Below are 17,744 nucleotides of genomic sequence, written 5' to 3' on the forward strand. Positions count from 1 at the left end.
CTCCAGCTCTGACATTCCACGTTCCAAGCTCCCTCCAGCTCTGACATCCCACATTTCCTGTTCCAAGCTCCCTCCAGCTCTGACATTCCCTGTTCCAAGCTCCCTCCAGCTCTGACATTCCCTGTTCTTAAGGGCCCTCCCATTGCTGACAGCCTGCTTGCTTCTTTAATAACATTCCTTTGGAGCTCAGACAGTCCATGTTCCAAGTTCTCTCTCAACTGCATCCCACTGGGCCTCTCTTGGGCCCACCTTCCTCTTCTCCTCCCCTCCTCCCACCCTCGCCTCCTCCCCACCGGGCCCAGGTCCTCTGTTCTCACTCCCCTATTAGCAGCCCCTCCCCTTGGCCTTGGCCTAGACCTTGGACACAAAATCAGCTGCAGTCAGGGTTAGGCAGCCTAGATGGGCCAGGCAGTTCAGGAAAGGGAGGATGGGGGGGGGGGGGAGACTGGGGGGAGGGCAGGGGAGGGGGCAGGGGGGAAGGGCAGAGGGTTGACCACACTCTCCCAGCCCCCGCCTCCCCAGACACTGCGCTCCGCTCCAGACCCGACGGAAACTTCCTCTGGAAACAGTCACAGACTGGGCGACGTCTCAGAAGCCACGGCCACCCCGCCTCCTTCCCCCACCCCCAGAGCCATGAACGCCCTGGCCACAGTGTCCAGAGGCAGGGGGAAGTGGGGGGGTGCTGGGAAGGAGGCCCTGGCCCCCGCCCAGCTCCCCTGTTTACACAGGGCCTGCGGGGGAATGGGGAGGGGGACGGCCAAGAAGAAAGATCCATTGAGTGGCACCCCCAACCCCCGCCCCAATTTTCCATGCCCTGGGCCTGAGTGGGCTCTGAACAGGGGCCGTCTGTTCCCCGAGTCCAGGCCCAGGTGGCCTCCTGGCTGGGGGTGCGCCAAGCAGGGAGAGGTTTGGGGGGCTGGGGAACAGGAGACAAGGCATCTCTCATGACTCCAAAGGCACCCCTCCACATTTAGAACGTTCCCCTGAAAGGCAGGAGCTGTCCATTTTGCACTCAGGGGATACTGAGGCTTAGCTGTCCAGCTCCCCATCTGCCAATCTGAGGTTCACAACCATCCTTCTCTCCCCTGTCCCCTCATAGCTCAGTTCGAGGCATAGAGGCTCGCTGGAACCTGGGGGGCAGTCAGTCTCTCCCCCCTTCACCCCAGTCAGGCGGTAAGGAGGGGGTGGAGTGAATGAGGGAAGAGCCCCCACCAGGCTCTACCCCCAAACCCCAGCAGGCCTCCCCAGGGCTAGAGGGGGAGGCCAATGGAGAGAGTGGAAATATCCACACAGAACTTTCCAGTATATACTACAGACCTCTCAGAAAAACAGCCCTGCTTCTGCCAGAAAGGAGTGAAAGGGAAAGGAATTGGGGGGGGGGTGGAGGGAGAAGGGAGTTTGAAGAGGGGCCCGAAGGGTGAAGGGGAGAGAGGGAGTGAAGCTGAGGGGAGGGAGTCACGAGGTTAAGGAGAAAGGACTGAGGAAGGGGAGGGGGATGAGCTCTGGGAAAGGAGGGAGGGCTTGAGGAAAGGGGGGGCAAGAAGAGCCCAAGTCTGGATTTGGAACCAATACCATCCATCAAAGGCAGGAAACCTGCATCATCTCACCCTTCTCTGGGTACCCAAAGGGGCTGCTAGGCTGACAAGGTGGGGAGCCTGCTTCTGTTCCTGTATCAGTCACTGTGGGAGAGCCCCCCTAGCTGTTCAGGGTTTGAGTTCTGGTTTGGGGTTTGTTTTTTTTTAATGGGAGACTGCCCCCAGCCCTGTCCCCTGCCCATCACCTCCAGCTTGTCCCTACTCCAGCTGCCTTATTGATCAGGGGAACAGGTATCCCCCCTTGGGAAATGAAGGCATGCAGCAGGGCAGAGAGGTGACCCCAGCTCCAAGGTGCCTCATCCTGCTAAAGGCTCACCTGGAATCTGAGATGCCCTTTGTCACCTAAGGGTGAGTGGGCTCCCTGGGCAGCCCCTCACCTAAACAAAAGGACATGGCCCTTTTCTCCAGTGAGTGACCAGCAGGAGGGGCACTCCTGGAGCTGGATGCTGACACGTGAAAGAAGGGAGGGGATTGGCCCCCAATCACGGGATGGAAACCCAGACAGTCCCCTCCCTGATGCAGGCGCTGCTACCCAGTTGGGGAGGGGCATCAGCCAGCCCTTCCAGGTCCCTGGAGATGCTCCCTGGGGCTTCTGCAATACTCCCAGAGTTCAAACTTCACCCCTGTGATGCCATCGAGTGTTACTGTACCCCACCCCACCCCCACCCTATTACAGACTCCCAGAGCGGGAAGGGCACTCAGAGCCCCTCTACTCCCATTGTACTGCCTCCCAGGAATCCTCTCTAATCGAATGGCCAGTCTATATGAATACCATCAGTGACGGGAGGCTCACTACTACCACCCAGCCCGGTGCACTTAGACCGTTCTCACTGTTTTCCCTTATACCAAACCTCAGACTGCTCCTCTGCCCATTCCCACATTGTCCCAAGGTTCTGCCCTCTGAGGCCAAGAAGACCAAGGCTGATCCCTCTTCCATGGAACAGGGACCGCCCCTTTAGGTCCTTAAAGACAGCTATCATCTCTCCCACTAAGTCCTCTCCTCTCCAGGCCAACTCTCCCCAGTTCATTTGACCAGAGGTCCTTCGCCATCCTGATGGCCTCCTCTGGGCTCTCTCCAGCTCATCATCAGAGTCTCTGAGAGTTTTCTGGGGGCACCCTAAGAAGCGAACCCCTTTCCCAAGGGGAACGTCTTTCCCAAAATACGGCACCCAGCACTGACCTCCGCACAGCAGGCAGACTGCTGGGGGCCCATCACTTCTCTCTGCTGGTCACCATTTCTTACGCTCACAATGATGGGATGGTCATCCCACGGCTGCCTCAGACTGAATTGAAAATGCACCAAGACCTCCACGTATCTGGGTCTCCCTTTGTCCTCTCCCTCCCCAGCATGGCTCTTTCCTTCCCTCTCTGTGCTGTCTCTCTGCTAGGCTCAGGGATCACCTTCCTCACCAGCGACACCTTACCTCCATCTCCCTGCTGAGCTCCAGCCCTGTACTTCCCTCTACAGCAGCCTAGAACCCTGGAGCAGGAACCTTCAAGGCCCTCCCGCCAAAGTCCTACATCCTCAGTGCCACAGAGCTTCCCAGGGAGTTCCATAAGCACTTATTAAGCACCCGCTGGGTACAAGAAAGCAGTAGGTAGGAGCAGACTGAGCACCCATCTTGGAGTAAGACCTGAGTTCAAGTCTAACTTCTGATTGATACTCACTGGATGACCCTGGCTGTGGCACTGGTGTCTTAGTGCCTCCAGACTACTGTCCGAAACTCCAACTGCTGAGCCTCAACGAGGGAGGGATTTTCCACACTGAGAGTCGCTCTGCACAGATTAAAAATTACGAGTCCAGAGCCCGCCCTGCCCCTAAGTAAAATGTACAACAAACACAAATGGGAAAACTGTCGCTGCCCTCTAAGATCTTACCTTGTTCTCGTTCTCTCCCTCTCTCTCTCCCTCCCTCCCTCCCTCTCCCTCCTCTCCCTCTCCCTCTCTCCGTCCAACATTCCCATAGAAAGATGATTGGCTATGGAGTCAGAGAACCTGGGCTCCAATTCTACCTCCCACATTTCCTATCTATGTGACTTTGGACAAGCCCTCTAAGTTCTCTGGTCCTCAGTTTCCTCATCTGTAAAATGAAGGGGCCAGGCAACCTCTAAGGTCCTTTATATAACTAAGACTCAGGTAGAATGAACTTTCATGTGGCAGCGAGCCTAGTTTGCCTTACATTGCTTCATTTCTGAGTCACACCAGCTACCCTGTAAGTTCCTTGAGGGCAGGAACCTCTGGCAAACACTAAATAGAATGAAGGGGAGGTATAAATACATGAGAGTTTGTGTGAAGACAATTCATGGGTCTAAGTGGATCACAAGCTCCAACCTATGCTGACCATGTGACATCACTTCCAAACAAATTTGCTCTTAAACTGCAAGAAGAGAAATATAGGATCTAGAACGAGAGATCTTCCCACTGTCCCCGGGCTATGTCTGGGGTCTAGGGCTCACGTGTGGCTCTGGGTGCCACATTTTAGGAAAGTTATTGGTGACCTAGATTACGTCCACGATGGGGCACCGGCGTGGGGAAGGCACCAAAGACCACGCCTTCTGGAGATGAACAGACTCAGGAAGGCCCCAGTCAAGGTCTTGGAGGCGCAGGCACCAGGAAGAGGGATTAGCTTTGCTCTGCCTGGCCCCACAGGACACAACCTGGAGCAGCGAGAAGTTTAGGAGGAGGTAGATTTGGGCCAGTAGCAAGAAACCATCAGCGCTGTCCAGCAATGGACTCAGCAGCCCCCACGGCCAATGACTTTCCCGTTGCTGGAAGAGAGTGGATGAGCCAGGGTGTTATAAAGGGGATTCCCATGCGGAACGGAGGAAGGACAAGAAGACAGGAGGAGGACACATTGGGCCAGGGTCCCAATGGGGCAGGGGTGGCCTCAGGCTCAGTCACTGCTATCTGCTTCCTCATCTGGAAAAGAGAGCCATGGAGTTCCAAGATCCCTCCCAACCCCGACATTCCGTTCTGGGACCCCTTCTCATCCCTGACATCCTCTGTTCTCAGGCCCCTCCCAGTCCTGACATTCCCTGTTCTAAGGCCCCTCCCAGCCCTGACATCCCCTGTTCTCAGGCCCCTCCCAGTCCTGACCTTCCCTGTTCTAAGGGCCCTAGAACAGGCCATGCTCCTCCTAGAGAAGGTTCCCATAGAAAAAATGACTGCCCTCCCAGCTGGAGCTATTCCATCCCCTGAGGCTGTATGTAGCTAGGCCTCTTTATCATCAGACCCCTCCCTTCCTGTCTCTTCCCTGACCCAACTGTGACCCACAAAGTGGGAGGCTCCTGGGTAGAGTCCATGGGCAACCTAGGGCAGGAGGCCGGGCTCCTGGACCCTGCCCAAAGGCTGGCTTAGGCTGGGCCGGTTAGGGGACGAGGACAGGGGAGCAAACTGCCAGGAACAGGGAGCCTTTTCATAGGAGGATGGAGCAAGCCCAATGGGCCTAGAGCCCAGGGATCACCACCACAGCTGATGGCTGTGAAGACTCAGGCCAGGGCCTGGCACTGCCTGAGGAGCCTGGGATGGCAAGGCTGATTTGGGAGGCAGGGAAGGAAGGGCCAGCTCTGCTCCAACACAGCCTAAAGGGTGGGAGGGAGTTGCTGGGTCCCCTTTGCAGGGTACAAGGTCCCTCTGCAGCCTCCCGGTCACCTCCAGGCCTAATCTTTGTGTTCTATGGGCAAGCGCCCCATCGCTTTGGGTCAAGACCTGAAGTCTGCTAGGGACCCTTTGCCCTCACCCCCAAACCCTGGCTCATCCCTCTCTTTTACAGAAGAAGGGAACCAAAGCCCAGAGAAGGGGAGAGCATTATTAGCACCCTTCAGCTCCAATGACAGGGTCCTTCTCACTAAACCATGCCAAGGGTCCCGAGGCATCTCCATCAGTCCTAGGGACACGCTGGTCCTCCTGAGGACCATGGACAACTCACTTCATCTTCTGAGCCCCGGCTTCCTGAAGGCCCTGCCTCGCAGGCCAAAGGAGGATGCCTGAAACGCACTTTGCCGGCGCTGAGATGCTCTGTGGATGTGCATTATTATTATTTCGGTTGTCCCCAGGCACCAGACCCCCCGTCTGCTCTCCAGCCGGCCCTGTGCCCCATCTCCAACAAAGCCTCCTCATCCTTCTTGGTCCAGCCCGAGCCCCCTCCTCCCCGAGCCCTGTCCTGACCTTGCCCAGCCTCCTTCATCTCCCCTTCCTCCTGCGGTCCTCCCACATCCCACAAGTCCTGCTCTGGGTCACGCACCATCCTTCCCCATCCATTCCAACGATCCAAATGCACACGTCTCATCTCTTCAACCAGACTGGGGACTCCTGGGGCACAGGGGTCGTATCTAAGAAAATCACTCACTAGCTCTGCAACCCTGGGGACATCCCCGTTTCCTCAGTTTCCTCGTTGTGGACTAAATGATTGCTAACATCTCACGCAGTCGTTAGGCCCGACACTTGGCAGGGATGACCTCAGAGCTCTCTCAGGGCAGAGGAGTTAGCTCTGCCCTGCTTGGCCTCAGAGGGCAGAGCCAGGAATGATGGCGAAGATTTTCAGGAAGGCCAATTTCAGCTCAATAGAAGACGGAACTTCCAAACAACCCACGCCGTTCCAGTTTTGAAAGGAGCTGCCTCAAGAGGCAGAGAAGGGAGTTTTCCATCCCTGGAGGTCTCCAAACAAAGCCTGGGTGACCCCTGCTCACACGTGGGCTCTGCTAGACGGTCCTTTCTACCGCCACAATTGTGCTTCTCCTCAGAGCACAGCCGGCGCAGATCTGGTCACTTGGCAGACCTCTTGGTGACTAAGACCCCCAGCTCCTTTTCACCCAGACTCCCGGCTAGCCCCACCTCCCCCAGCCTATCTTAAGCCCAAGCGCTGGACTTTTTATCTGTCCCTGTCAAGCTTTATCTTATCTGACTTGGACCAAGCCTGTCCAGAACCTTTTGGCTCTCGGCTTTGGTCCAGCGTGTTAGCGGTCTCTCCCAGCTGTGGGTCATCTGCAGATGTGACCCGCCTGCCATCAACGTCTCCATCCGAGTCATTGAGAAAAACGCTAAGGAGCCCAGGGCCAAGGAATGATTCCCTGGGCAGTCTGGGAGAGACACCTCCCTCCAGGCTGACCTTAGTCCATTCAGGACTGCCCCCTTCCTTTGGCAGAAGGCTTGCTCGTCCCATGTCCCAGCCAGAGCAGCCTCCTCGGTGGGCCAGGCTGAGGCCCCCAGAGAAGCATGGGAACAGGATCCACTCCTGGCTACATACAGCTGGGCCGCGGGGTGAAGGGGGCACGTCTGCCCCACCTTGGAGCCAGCTGCGGGGTGCTGCTTACATGGCCTTGCGCCCACCCCACCCTCTGCCCCAAACACTGGGCCACAGGCAAGAATCGGCCTCCTTGTGTGAACAGACAGGGCTGGGTTGGTGCCAGGAACCACAGGCAGCTGGCAGTGAGCTTATGCTGCTCAGCCAGGGAGGCCAGGCCACCCCATGCTGAGAGGAGAAGGATCCCAGGGCACAGAAGGATGGGGCTCTTGAAGAAGGGGGCTATGGCCTACTGCGGCAGCCCCAGCAAACCCCCTCTCCCCCCACACCGTGTCCCTGACTGCCAGAGGGGTTCGTGGCCCTCTCTGCATCCCTGAAGGCTGGAGAATCTCCACGCTGCCATTCTGGACATGTCGGGTCCCTGGATAAGGCAGAAGGACTGAGCAAGAAACTCCCCCCCAGGAAGCAAAGGGAGGACCCTCTCCCTTCCAGCTCCCCCGTCTGGGATACCAAAAGTGCCAACAAGCCACACACACACACACACGCACACACACACACGCACACACACACATGCGCGCACACACACACGCACACGCACACAGACTCCCAAGCAAATACCTAATACTCAGGTCTGACTCTAGTATGCCTCCCTTCCAGATCATCAGTAGCTCCCTATCGCCTCTAGCTCAGGGCTTCTTAGTCATTTTTGAGTGTCATGAACCCCTGGCAGTCTGGCAAAGCACCCGGACCCCTTCTCAGAAGAGTGCTGCTCAACGGGAAAAATGAAGTCTAGAGGATTACAGAGGAGATGGAAGGCTAGTGAAAATCAAGATGTCATTTTTTTCCCATCCAAGTTCCTGGCCCTCCTGAAATCTATTAAGGACTCCTGCTCTGGAGTCAAGGTCTGACTGAGTCTGACATTCAAGGCTCTTCCTAATCTGTCACCAGCCTCCATCTGCAACCTAGTCTCCCATTCTTGCCCCACACACTCTCCATACTATGTCCACACCACCCTCCACAGCACGTCCCCGGAGCTGGCCAGCCCCCATGCGTTTGTTCATGGTTTTCTTTTTAATTTTGTTTTTCAGGCAATTGGGGTTAAGTGACTTGCCCAGGGTCACACAGCTAGTAAGTGTCAAGTGTTTGGTCTGAGGCCGGATTTGAACTCAGTTCCTACTGACTCCAGGGCCAGTGTTCTATCCACTGTGCCACCTAGCTGCCCCTGTTCAAGGTTTTCTGCCTTGGCCATCCATTCAGCTTGATCGCCACCTCCCCCAGACAGTCAGCCATGATTTCTTCCCTCCTCAGGACTGAACCTCAGAAAACCTTTGCTCAGTACCTTTTATCTATGACTCCACTTATTAAATGCCCCCTCAGAGTGAACACACGGTCGTCGGACCCGAGGCTCAGGCCATCCTTCTGGACTGCAAGCATGGGTGAAGCCAAGACTCCTTGGTGGGGGGGGGTTGCCTTTGTCTGTAAGTATCAGAAGGGCTGGGCTGGTGAAGAGGGACCCGCCCACCCCTGGGGCAGAACCAGAATCCAAGGGGAGGGGGATTGTTGCACGGTGCCAGGCAGCTAGAGAGCTGGCCCTGGGTTCCAATCCCACCTCTCCCATAGTCTGGATGACCCTCATCTTAAGTGTCCTCAGCTGTAAAAAGGGGATGAGGATAATGTGGTAGTTCAGTAGTTTCAGTCACGTTCTGGGGTTTTCTTGGCAAAGACACTGGAGCAGTTTGCCATTTTGTTCTCCAGCTCATTTGACAGATGAGGAAACTGACGCAAAGAGGGTGACATGACTCGTCCAGGGTCATTCAGCTAGTAAGTGTTTGAGGCCACATTTGAACTCAGGAAGACGAGTTTCTCCAATTCCAAGCCCAATACTCTGTGCACTACGGCGCCCTCTAGCTGCCCCCATGATGATAAAAGTAGCACCTCTCTCAGGGTCAAAAGAAATAACATTTCATTGTAAAGAACTTTGCAAACCTTAAGGCACTACTTTTATATCTGTTATCATTATTCCTCATGATGAGAGGTGCTTGCAGGTGGAATGGGCTGCCCCAGGATCAGGGGATAAGCTCGCCATCCTGGGAGGTCTCCAAACACTCGCCAGGTACAGAAGAGATTCTGGTCCTGGGGCTCTGCCAGGTCTGGGATTGTGCTCTTAGTAGGTTCCCAAGGGCAGGGGCTGGGCCTCTGTGCCCTTATAGCCTTGCCAGCGATGGGTTCTGCACACAGGAGACTCTTAATGAACATGGCGTTGCTGCTGAAAAGTCTGAAGAAAGAGACAACATCATGGAGTGGGCAGAAAGGCAGAGTCAGGAAGACCCCGGTTCAAATCCTGATTCTCATCCTGGGGAGGTCATCCACCCTCTCAGTGGCTGGGGGCAATTTTCAAAAACAATAAATTGCAGAGTGGGTAGAGATTTGCATCAGTGGAGGGCCCTTCCTCACTGGGACATCCCTACACCAATGAAAGCACATGTCTGGGCAAAAGACAGGGAAAAATCACAGCCAGACCTGTGTGCTGCGCAATCATAGAGAAGCCTGTGGGGAGGGCTCAGAACTGGGCCTGCCAGAGAACTCCCTCTGCCTGCCCACCGACCCTGACTGACCCTTACCTCAGGCTCAAAGCCCTGCAGAGCCCCCCAAACTCTGGGCATGGCATCCAAGGACCTAGATTCAGGTCTTCCCTGCCATGCAGTCAGAGTGGAAGTTCCAAAGAGGAAGCTTCTGGCTTGAGGGAAAGTGCCCTGGGCTGTCTCAGGAGGTAGTGAGCTCCCTGTCACCATGAGCCTTCAGATGGAGGCTGCACGTTTAGGGGGTCAGGCTAGACCCCTTTCTATGGGATTCTGATCTGATAGCCGTGTGCCCGTGGCCAAGTCATTTCTGTCATCTCTGAAATGGAGAGTCAATTAACCAGCAGACATCTCTTGAGCTCCTACTGCATCAAAGGCACTGAGCTGTAAGCAAGAGTCCCTGACAGCTCTGAAGCCTGTCTGTGATCCCAGGGACACTTCGTCTGGAGGGCGGGGCTTCAAACCCTCCCACACGAGGGGCACCTCACTGGGGAGGTCGGTCAGTCAAACTGCATTGACTAAGCACCTACTGTGTGCTATGGTCTGGAGGCCAGGGTCTTCAAAGCCCTTCCCCACAAGGAGAACCTAGTGGGGTAGGGGGAATAGCATTGACTAAACACCTACTATGTGCTATGGTCTGGAGGCCAGGGTCTTCAAGCCTCCCCCTACCCCCTACCAAGGAATACCTGGTGTTAATAGAGACAGGATATATTGGAACTAACCCACCCCCCTCCAGCCTTGCCATCCAGCCTGGCTTCCCACCTTCACATGGTCCAAGCTTCCTCCAAATTCACGCCAGCATCCCCAGGTCCCACTCAGAGCTGCCGGGTCATTTTCCCTCCCCTGGCCCACACCCTCCTCTTCCCAGCCCAGTCCCCCTCCTCCCCGCTCCTGCACCGAGACTGTGAATGTGCCTTTTTTTCCACAGAAGGCAAAACTAAATCCTGCTGAGGCTGCAGAGAACCAGATCACACACCATCAGGATTTAACCCCAATTACTCCTCGGGGTGGAAAGCCTGCTAAGGGCCAGGAGATCACAGCTGTCCAGGCAGCCGGCTGCAGAGGAGGAAGGGCCTTCAGAGGTGATCTAGCAGAACCCCCCCCCCCCCAGGGTTTAGCACAGGAACAAGCACACAGTAGGTGCTTAATTGCTTCTAGACTCACAAAGCCCCTCGTTTTAACTGGCCTGTCCATGGTCATATGGGCAGAGCTGAGACTGGAAGGCAGCCTCCAGATTCTAAAGGCACCCATTTCCACTGAACCACACTGCCTCCTGTCTGTCTCCAGTCAAAGCCATACTTTAAGACTGTGATTTGGATGCCTCATGTGACTGAGCTGCTGCCCCAGGACTTGTCTCAGAGCCTACTTGTCAAGTCTGCAGAAAGCCTGGAGGTTGGGCAGGATGGGAGACAGCCTTTAGGAAAGCAGCCTGGTTCTCTGTCCAAACTCAGCCTCAGGGCCCTCCTCTTTCTCCCCATGGCCACCCCTGCAGCAGCTGGCCTCAGGCACACCATTTTCCAGGGACTGCAGGGGTCATTTGGTCAAACCCCAGTTTACAGATGAGGAAACTGAGACCCAGAGAGGGGAAGTCACTTTTTCAAGGGCACACACATAGTGCATGTCAAGGGTGGGTTCTAGGGTTAACGCTCTTTCCACCATACCAGACTCTCTCCCAGGGTCTCATAACAAGCCCCATTTCTGTATATCTACCCTGGATACCTCCGGCTGTCTCATTCCATTATCCAGACATGCCTAAGAGCCAGCCCCACCAGCTGGAGAGAGGGGGATAGGCCCCGAGGGATCCTTGCAGGTGCTGAGGAAACTGGGAGAGGAAATGGGGCCCCAGATGGCTCCATCCCAGGGCTCCTGGGGAGACCGTCCTGCTTAAAGGCTGGTGTCCTGGCCTCTCTGTCCAAGCCCTGAGAAGGCTAGAGAAGGGGTCATTATTCGAGAGTAATAATAAAGGGGATTAAGTCTCTCCCCAGACTGGGCTTCATCCCTGACCACCTCTCAGTCTCCTTCACTCCCCCTGTCCCTGGTTAAGTCATTTGGGGAAAACGAGGCAAGGCTTTTCCTGGCTACCATCTCTAGGTGGCAGTGAAGACACCAGAGAAACTGCTGGGCACACAGATGGTGCTAAATAAATATTTGGTGACCGAGATGAAACGCCACTGTTTTCCTGGATCTCTCAGATCTCAGGAGGGTCTACCCCAGGTGTGTGTGGCGGAGGACCATTCAAATCACAAGGCAACCAAAGATCTACCACGGATGTCAAAATCTAGCCCAAGGATGGACGGCTCTCCTCTGTGAGCATACTACTAGATTTTGGCCCTGGGTTCAAATCTTCACTCCATTAATCCCTACCTGCATGACCTTGTAAAAGGAGGAGGTTCAACCAGATGGTGCCATAGGGCTCTCCTGGCTTAAAAAACACAGGATCCTGGAATCCAGAGCTGGGACCAAAGCCAAGGTTTAACCTCCTCATTTTATAGGTGAGAAAACTGACCTCAGAAAAGGGGAATGACTTGCCCAGGGTCACATTGGTAGCTCCAGAGAGGATCCCAATCCACTTACTCTGATGCCACATAATGATTCCTGTCTCACTTTTCTTACTGATGCAGGAAAGGTAACAAGCGTTTATTAAGTGCCTACTATGTGCATAGTGTTAAGTGCTTTACAAATGTTATCTTACTTAATACTCACAACAGCCCCTAGGAGGTTCAGGTGCTTGTACTATTTTACAGCTGAGGAGACTGAGGCAAATAGCAGTTAATGACTTGCCCAGGGTCACACAACTAGTAAGTCAGAAGCTGCACTGGAACTCAGATCTTCCTGACCCCAGGTCCAGCACACCATACCCCCTAGCTGCCCTGTCAGACAGGAGACTAAAGCCCTAGGCTCCTATTATTCTCAGCACCTAAGGGGATACGGGTGATGGGCAAATGGGAATGAGAAGTGAACGGTCATGGGGAGGGTGTGGGGAGACAAGACCTTGGTGACCTCTTCAGGCCCCTTCCAGCTGTGACCATCTGCGTCTAAAGACTTGAACCAAATAAAGAGGGTGTCGGCAGGAAGAGCCCCGCTGCTCCCTGAGGGAGAAGGCTCTCACAACGGTTCTGTTTACGCCCCTGGCAGCCTGGGAGGAGGGCTGGGGTGGAGGAGGGGGAAGGTCAGGGAAGAGAGGAGAGGGAGCAGAGCCGGAGAAGCCGCCACCCACCAGAGACAACGGTTCAGACAAACCCATTAAGAGAACTGGCACCCCCGCCAGCCGGCGCTTTCTCTTTCACCCAAACAATGGTCCCTCCTTTTTCCTAGTGTCTCCAAGCAAAGGGCTTTGTTCTCTCCTAGCACGGGCAGGTTTGGGGATATTGCCACCATGCTCCTCCCTGTCCCAGCCTCGGGGAGCCCCTCCCCAGCCTGGCTTCCCCGCACCTTCCAAGTTCACGCTGGAGCCCAGGGCTTCTGGCTCTGGCTCCCACGATCCACCAGGGGAGAGGCACTGTGGGGCGTACCCCCACGCGGAGAGAAGCCCAGGGCTGGCAGCTAGAGAAGGGCACGCCCTCACTCCATCCCTCCCTGGGCTCCTGACGTTGAATGGCTCCACTGAGACACTCCCCTCCTCGGTGGTGCTGTCGGCCTAGAAGCCTGGACTCCTGGGTCCTGCTGATTTGGCACCTCCGGGGCCCAACGCACCCCAGAACTGTCTAGCTTTCTGCCCAAGCCAGGAACAAGGAACAAAAGCCGCTGCTGGAGGGGTGGGGGGCGGGAGAGAGAAGATCTCGCCGGACTCCCTGACGTGACGCCCTTTCAAGCGGGCAATTCTCTCTCTCCAATCCCCGACCTCGCAGAGGTCCCCATGGTTACCACCTGGCCAGAGACATCCTCACCCTGAAGGCTCCCCTGTCCCAGATCCCCACCGTCCTGCTAGCCAAAGGCACAGCCCCACAAAGATGCTCAATCTCCCCCCTCCCCCTGCTGAGGTTCCAGCTCCTGCCGCGGAAGGCACAAACCTCTGCAAGTCCCTTAGCTGTCATATACCTCAGTTTCCCCGCCTGTCAAATGCATACACACCCAGAGCTTGCTAGGACTGCCGTAACCACCATTTCTGTAGCATTCTAAGGTTGACAAAAACAAAGCACTTTCCTCCTCATCCTCTAGACAGGGAGGACAGGTATTGTTAGCTCCATTTTACAGAAGGGATAATTGGGGGGTAACTGGGACCCAAGGAAATGAAGGGAGTTGCCCAGGATCACACAACTAGGAAGGTGAGAGCTGGGGCTTGAACCCAGGCCCTCTGCTTCGGAGGCAGCTTTGCTCCATGCTGCCTTTTCCAAGTTAACAAAGAGAAGGGTCCCCAGTCCCAAGCCCCTTCCCTCCCATCTGCACACAGAGGGCCAAGCCAAGCCCTTGGGGTGGATGGGGAGGGGGGGTAAGATGAGCCTCGGTGTATCCCAGAAGGTCCTCTGACCAGTGACATTCTCCCTTGCCCTCTCCACCGCACTCATCCTTGGTGGGGAAGTCTGGCCCAACTATGGCAGCACCCATGGTGCTGGGGCCCCAGCTCGGTGGGGCTGCTTCCCCTTTTTCCCCAAGGAAACCGGGGCCTCTACCTTTCTCATCGCCCTCCCAGAGTTGGTCTGACTCTAACGCACTGATGTCCTGGAGAGAGAGAGAGGGATGAGAAGGGAACAAGCCCAGGAATGGGCGGTGGGAAGGGAAGAGACCAGGCTGGGAGTCTCCTAGAGAGGAAAAGGCAGTATCTACTCACATCGGAGCTCTGACACTGGACACGCACCCTCCCGCCCTCCAGGACACAGCCTGGCAGAAATCCGAGAAGGAGGGGGCAGAAAGAGCCCGGGGTCGAAACCCAAGTACCCCCCATTCCGGGTGACCCAACTGGGGAGAGGAAGGGGAGTCCTGCTGGGGTTGGGGAGAGACAGTCCCAACATCTGGGCAGAAGCCAGCCGCGAAGGGAGGTTGGAAGGTTGGGTGGGGAGCGGGGAGAGGCAGAGCCTGGGAGTCTGGGCATCCTCGGGCATCCCAGGCCTTCGGTGGTACCTCGGAGAAGGGCAGGATAGGCTCCCTTTTGGGGGAGGGGGACGGCCTCACGCTCGCACATATCGAGGGGCCGAAGCTCCTGAGGACCAGGTCCGTTTCCCCTCCCCCCACACACAATATACATAAAATACACACACAGAGCTGGGCTGAAGCCAGAGGGGGCAGGCCAGGCCTCTGGGGGGAGGGGCTGGGACTGGAGACCACAGCATCTCGCCTCCCAGCCCTTCCCCAAGCCGCCAGGAGGGGAGGCAGCCCCCTTCCACATCTGGCCTGGAGCTCTAGGTCAGGGCAGGGCAGGGCAGGGCAGGGGGCCAGGGCTCGAGGCCAGGACATCGCCCCTCACCCATCCCCACAGCTGGGCCGTGGCCGGCGAGGACCAGACCGCTCCCTGCCTCCCCAGCTGGGCTGATGTCAGGAGGGCGCGGCGAAGGCTGCCCCGGGGAACGTCGCGACCGACGACTGGCGAACGGGCGGCGGCGCCCACGTACCTGCTTCTCCTCCACTGCGGACCGAGGCCGGGGTCGGGTCCGGGTCCGAGGCGGCGACAAGGGGCAGAGATGGAGAGAAACAGAGACACTGTGAGCGCCCAAGGAAGGCAGGGAGCGAGGGGCACAAGGAGGGATGGAGGCAGGGATGGAGGCAGGGACGGAGGCAGGGACGGAGGGGCACAAGGAGGGATGGAGGCAGGGACGGAGGCAGGGACGGAGGCAGGGACGGAGGCAGGGACGGAGGCAGGGACGGAGGCAGGGATGGAGGCAGGGATGGAGGCAGGGACGGAGGCAGGGACGGAGGCAGGGGCGCAGGCAGGGCCGGAGGCAGGGACGGAGGCAGGGACGGAGGGCAGAGGAGCGGGGATGGGGCCCCGGGCTCACCTGGGTTCACCAGCTTGCTCTTGTAGCGAAGGCTGGTGCTCATGGCGGCGGCGGGGAGGGCAGGGGCCCGGAGGGCGGCGGCGGCGGCGGGGAGCGGCGGCCGCGGCGGCCGCACAGCCAGGCAGACGGAGAGAGCGCGGGGCTGGGCGGCAGCCGACAGGGGAGCCAGCTGCGCCGCTGCCCGCCCCAGCCAATCAGCAGGCCGCGCTCCGGCCCCGCCTTCCCGCCCCCCCGCCCACGCCTAACCACGGCACCGCCCACGCGAGGCTCCCCCACGCCCCGCCTCCACGCGCGAGACACGCCCCGCGGCACCCGACCGTGCCCCGCGGGGCGCAAGGAGCTCTCGCCCAGACCGGCCGCCGTCCGGCTCCTTTGCGGAGATCCCCGAGGGAGAATCTGCAGGCGGGGCCGGGGGCTGCCTCCCGCAGTTCTCGCACCGGGCCAGGCCACTGCAATGATTCCTTCTCCGTGCAGGCAGGCTGGGCCTCAGTTTCCCTGTTTTTAAAAAGGACTCCAGCCCTTCTCAGCTTTAACATTCCATGTTCTAAGGCCCCTCCCAGCTCCGACATTCCACGTTCTAAGGTCCTTGATAGCTTTACTCTTCTACCCATGGAGGAAACTGAGAGCATGGGCTGCTGGGCCAAGGACAGTGGTCCCTGGGTGGCCACGTGGCGCTGAGGCATCTGCGGGGGTTCCTGCAGGTACCACCGCTCCCCAGTAGAATATAAGCCCCTTGAGGACTTACATTTGTGGTTTGTCTTTGTTTTCCCATCCCTAGTATAAGGGCCTGCACAAATCTAATTGGCAATGTGATTCAGGTTTCTGCTGTGAACTCGTTTAAGACAATACAGTGCATTGATTAGAGCTTGGACTTGGACTTGGAGCTAGAAAGGCCTGGGTTCAAATCCTGCCTGATAACGTCCTACCAGTGTGACCTTGGTCAAGTCAATAACCTCGTAGAGACTCTTACTTCCTTGTTTTAAAAATGAGGGTAATGATACCTGTAACCCCGGACCCACAGGGCTGCAGTGAGGCTTCACTGCTATCATGTCTGCAAAGCACTTTGTCCATCGGAAGCTGCTGTGTAAATCTCACTTATTACAATTCCTGGAATGGTGGGGAGGGACTGAGTCAATCAGATGGTTATACATCTCCCCTGAACCAATCAGAAGGGTCAACTAGTGTGACAGAGGCCTGTACGTCTCCAGATTGCAACTAGATACAAGAGAAAATGTCTGTTTCTGGAGAGGCGAAGGGATTGGTTGCACTCTGTGGGACTATAAAATCAGTGAGCAGATTTGGAATCCAGGATTCCAGAGTCTAGCCGCTTAGATGGCAAGCCTCTGAGAAGAAATCTCTCTGGGAAACAAAGGCCTTGGCCCTGACCCCAGCCTTAGTCTCCTCCCAACCCCTACCTTCTTTGGAGAAGGACCTCATGAAGGCACTCAGAGGACCGGATGATTTCCATTTTTTCATCACTGCTCTGATCCTAGCAGCATCCCCACAACAGCAGAATTGATTGTAGATGTCTCCATCTGGAGCCCAAGACCAGACAGGATGTCACAGGCAAAGAGGACTTCCAGACTGTGTAACCCATGCCTAAGGGGAAAAGCTTGAGAATTCCAGCAAAAGTACTTCTAGGACCTGGGTTACCTCTGCTGTACGTGCTCTCTAAACTTGTGCCCACTTTCCCCTTGGAAATGGCTCATATGTGCTTGTGGGAGAGACTTGGGGGGATGGATATTTCATACCAACAGTTCTTACCATATTTATTTTTTTAAATATATTTTATTTTTTTCCAATTACATGTAAAACTAGTTTTCACCACTCATTTTTAATAAGATTTTGAGCTCCAAATTTTTCTCCCTTCCTCTCCTTCGCCCTCCCCAAGACAACAAGCAATATAGGTTATACACATGCAATCATGTTAAACATATTTCCACATTAGTCATGTTGTGAAAGAAGAAACAGAACAGAACGGGAAAACCACAAAGTTAAAAAAAAAGTGAAAATAGTATGCTTCTTACCATATTACTTTAACAAACACCTCTTTCTAAAAGCTAATTATCTGGCCGATTGATTATCAGCTGACAATCAGTGAAGGGAAGCACACTGATAGGGGCTCGTGAGCTATTACATTAGAAAGATTAAGGGACTTGCCCAAAGTCCCACAGATAGTGAGTGTCTGAGGCTGGATTTGAATTCAGCTCTCTACCCCATGGGCCACACTGCTCCGGCTGCTGGGTCCTCACCCTTGGAAGGCTCAGATTAAACGTGACATACTAAGAGCTGGGAATTCCTGCCCAGGTACAGGTTGGACTAGCTTGCCCAGGAGTTGCCGTCCACCTCAGAGGTCCTGTGATCCCACGAACTGGACGGACAGGAAGTGCTCACCGCC

At 56.1% G+C, this 17,744-nt stretch overlaps 1 protein-coding gene across 1 annotated transcript in view; it reads right to left on the bottom strand.

Moving 5' to 3' along the window:
* Positions 1–15,420, bottom strand: part of SEPT5 (septin 5) — a 35,141-nt gene extending 19,721 nt beyond the window's left edge. The window contains exons 1-2 of the mRNA XM_027859398.1: positions 15,347–15,420; positions 14,963–14,976 (exon numbers count right to left, since the gene is read on the bottom strand). Of these exons, the coding sequence (XP_027715199.1) occupies positions 14,963–14,976; positions 15,347–15,389 (57 nt within the window). The 5' untranslated portion in view covers positions 15,390–15,420. The remainder of the gene's footprint in view (positions 1–14,962; positions 14,977–15,346) is intronic.
* Positions 15,421–17,744: the final 2,324 nt, after the last annotated feature.

The sequence above is a fragment of the Vombatus ursinus genome, unplaced genomic scaffold (assembly GCF_900497805.2).
Source record: "Vombatus ursinus unplaced genomic scaffold, bare-nosed wombat genome assembly UNPS02014167.1, whole genome shotgun sequence".
Taxonomy (NCBI): Eukaryota; Metazoa; Chordata; class Mammalia; order Diprotodontia; family Vombatidae; genus Vombatus; species Vombatus ursinus.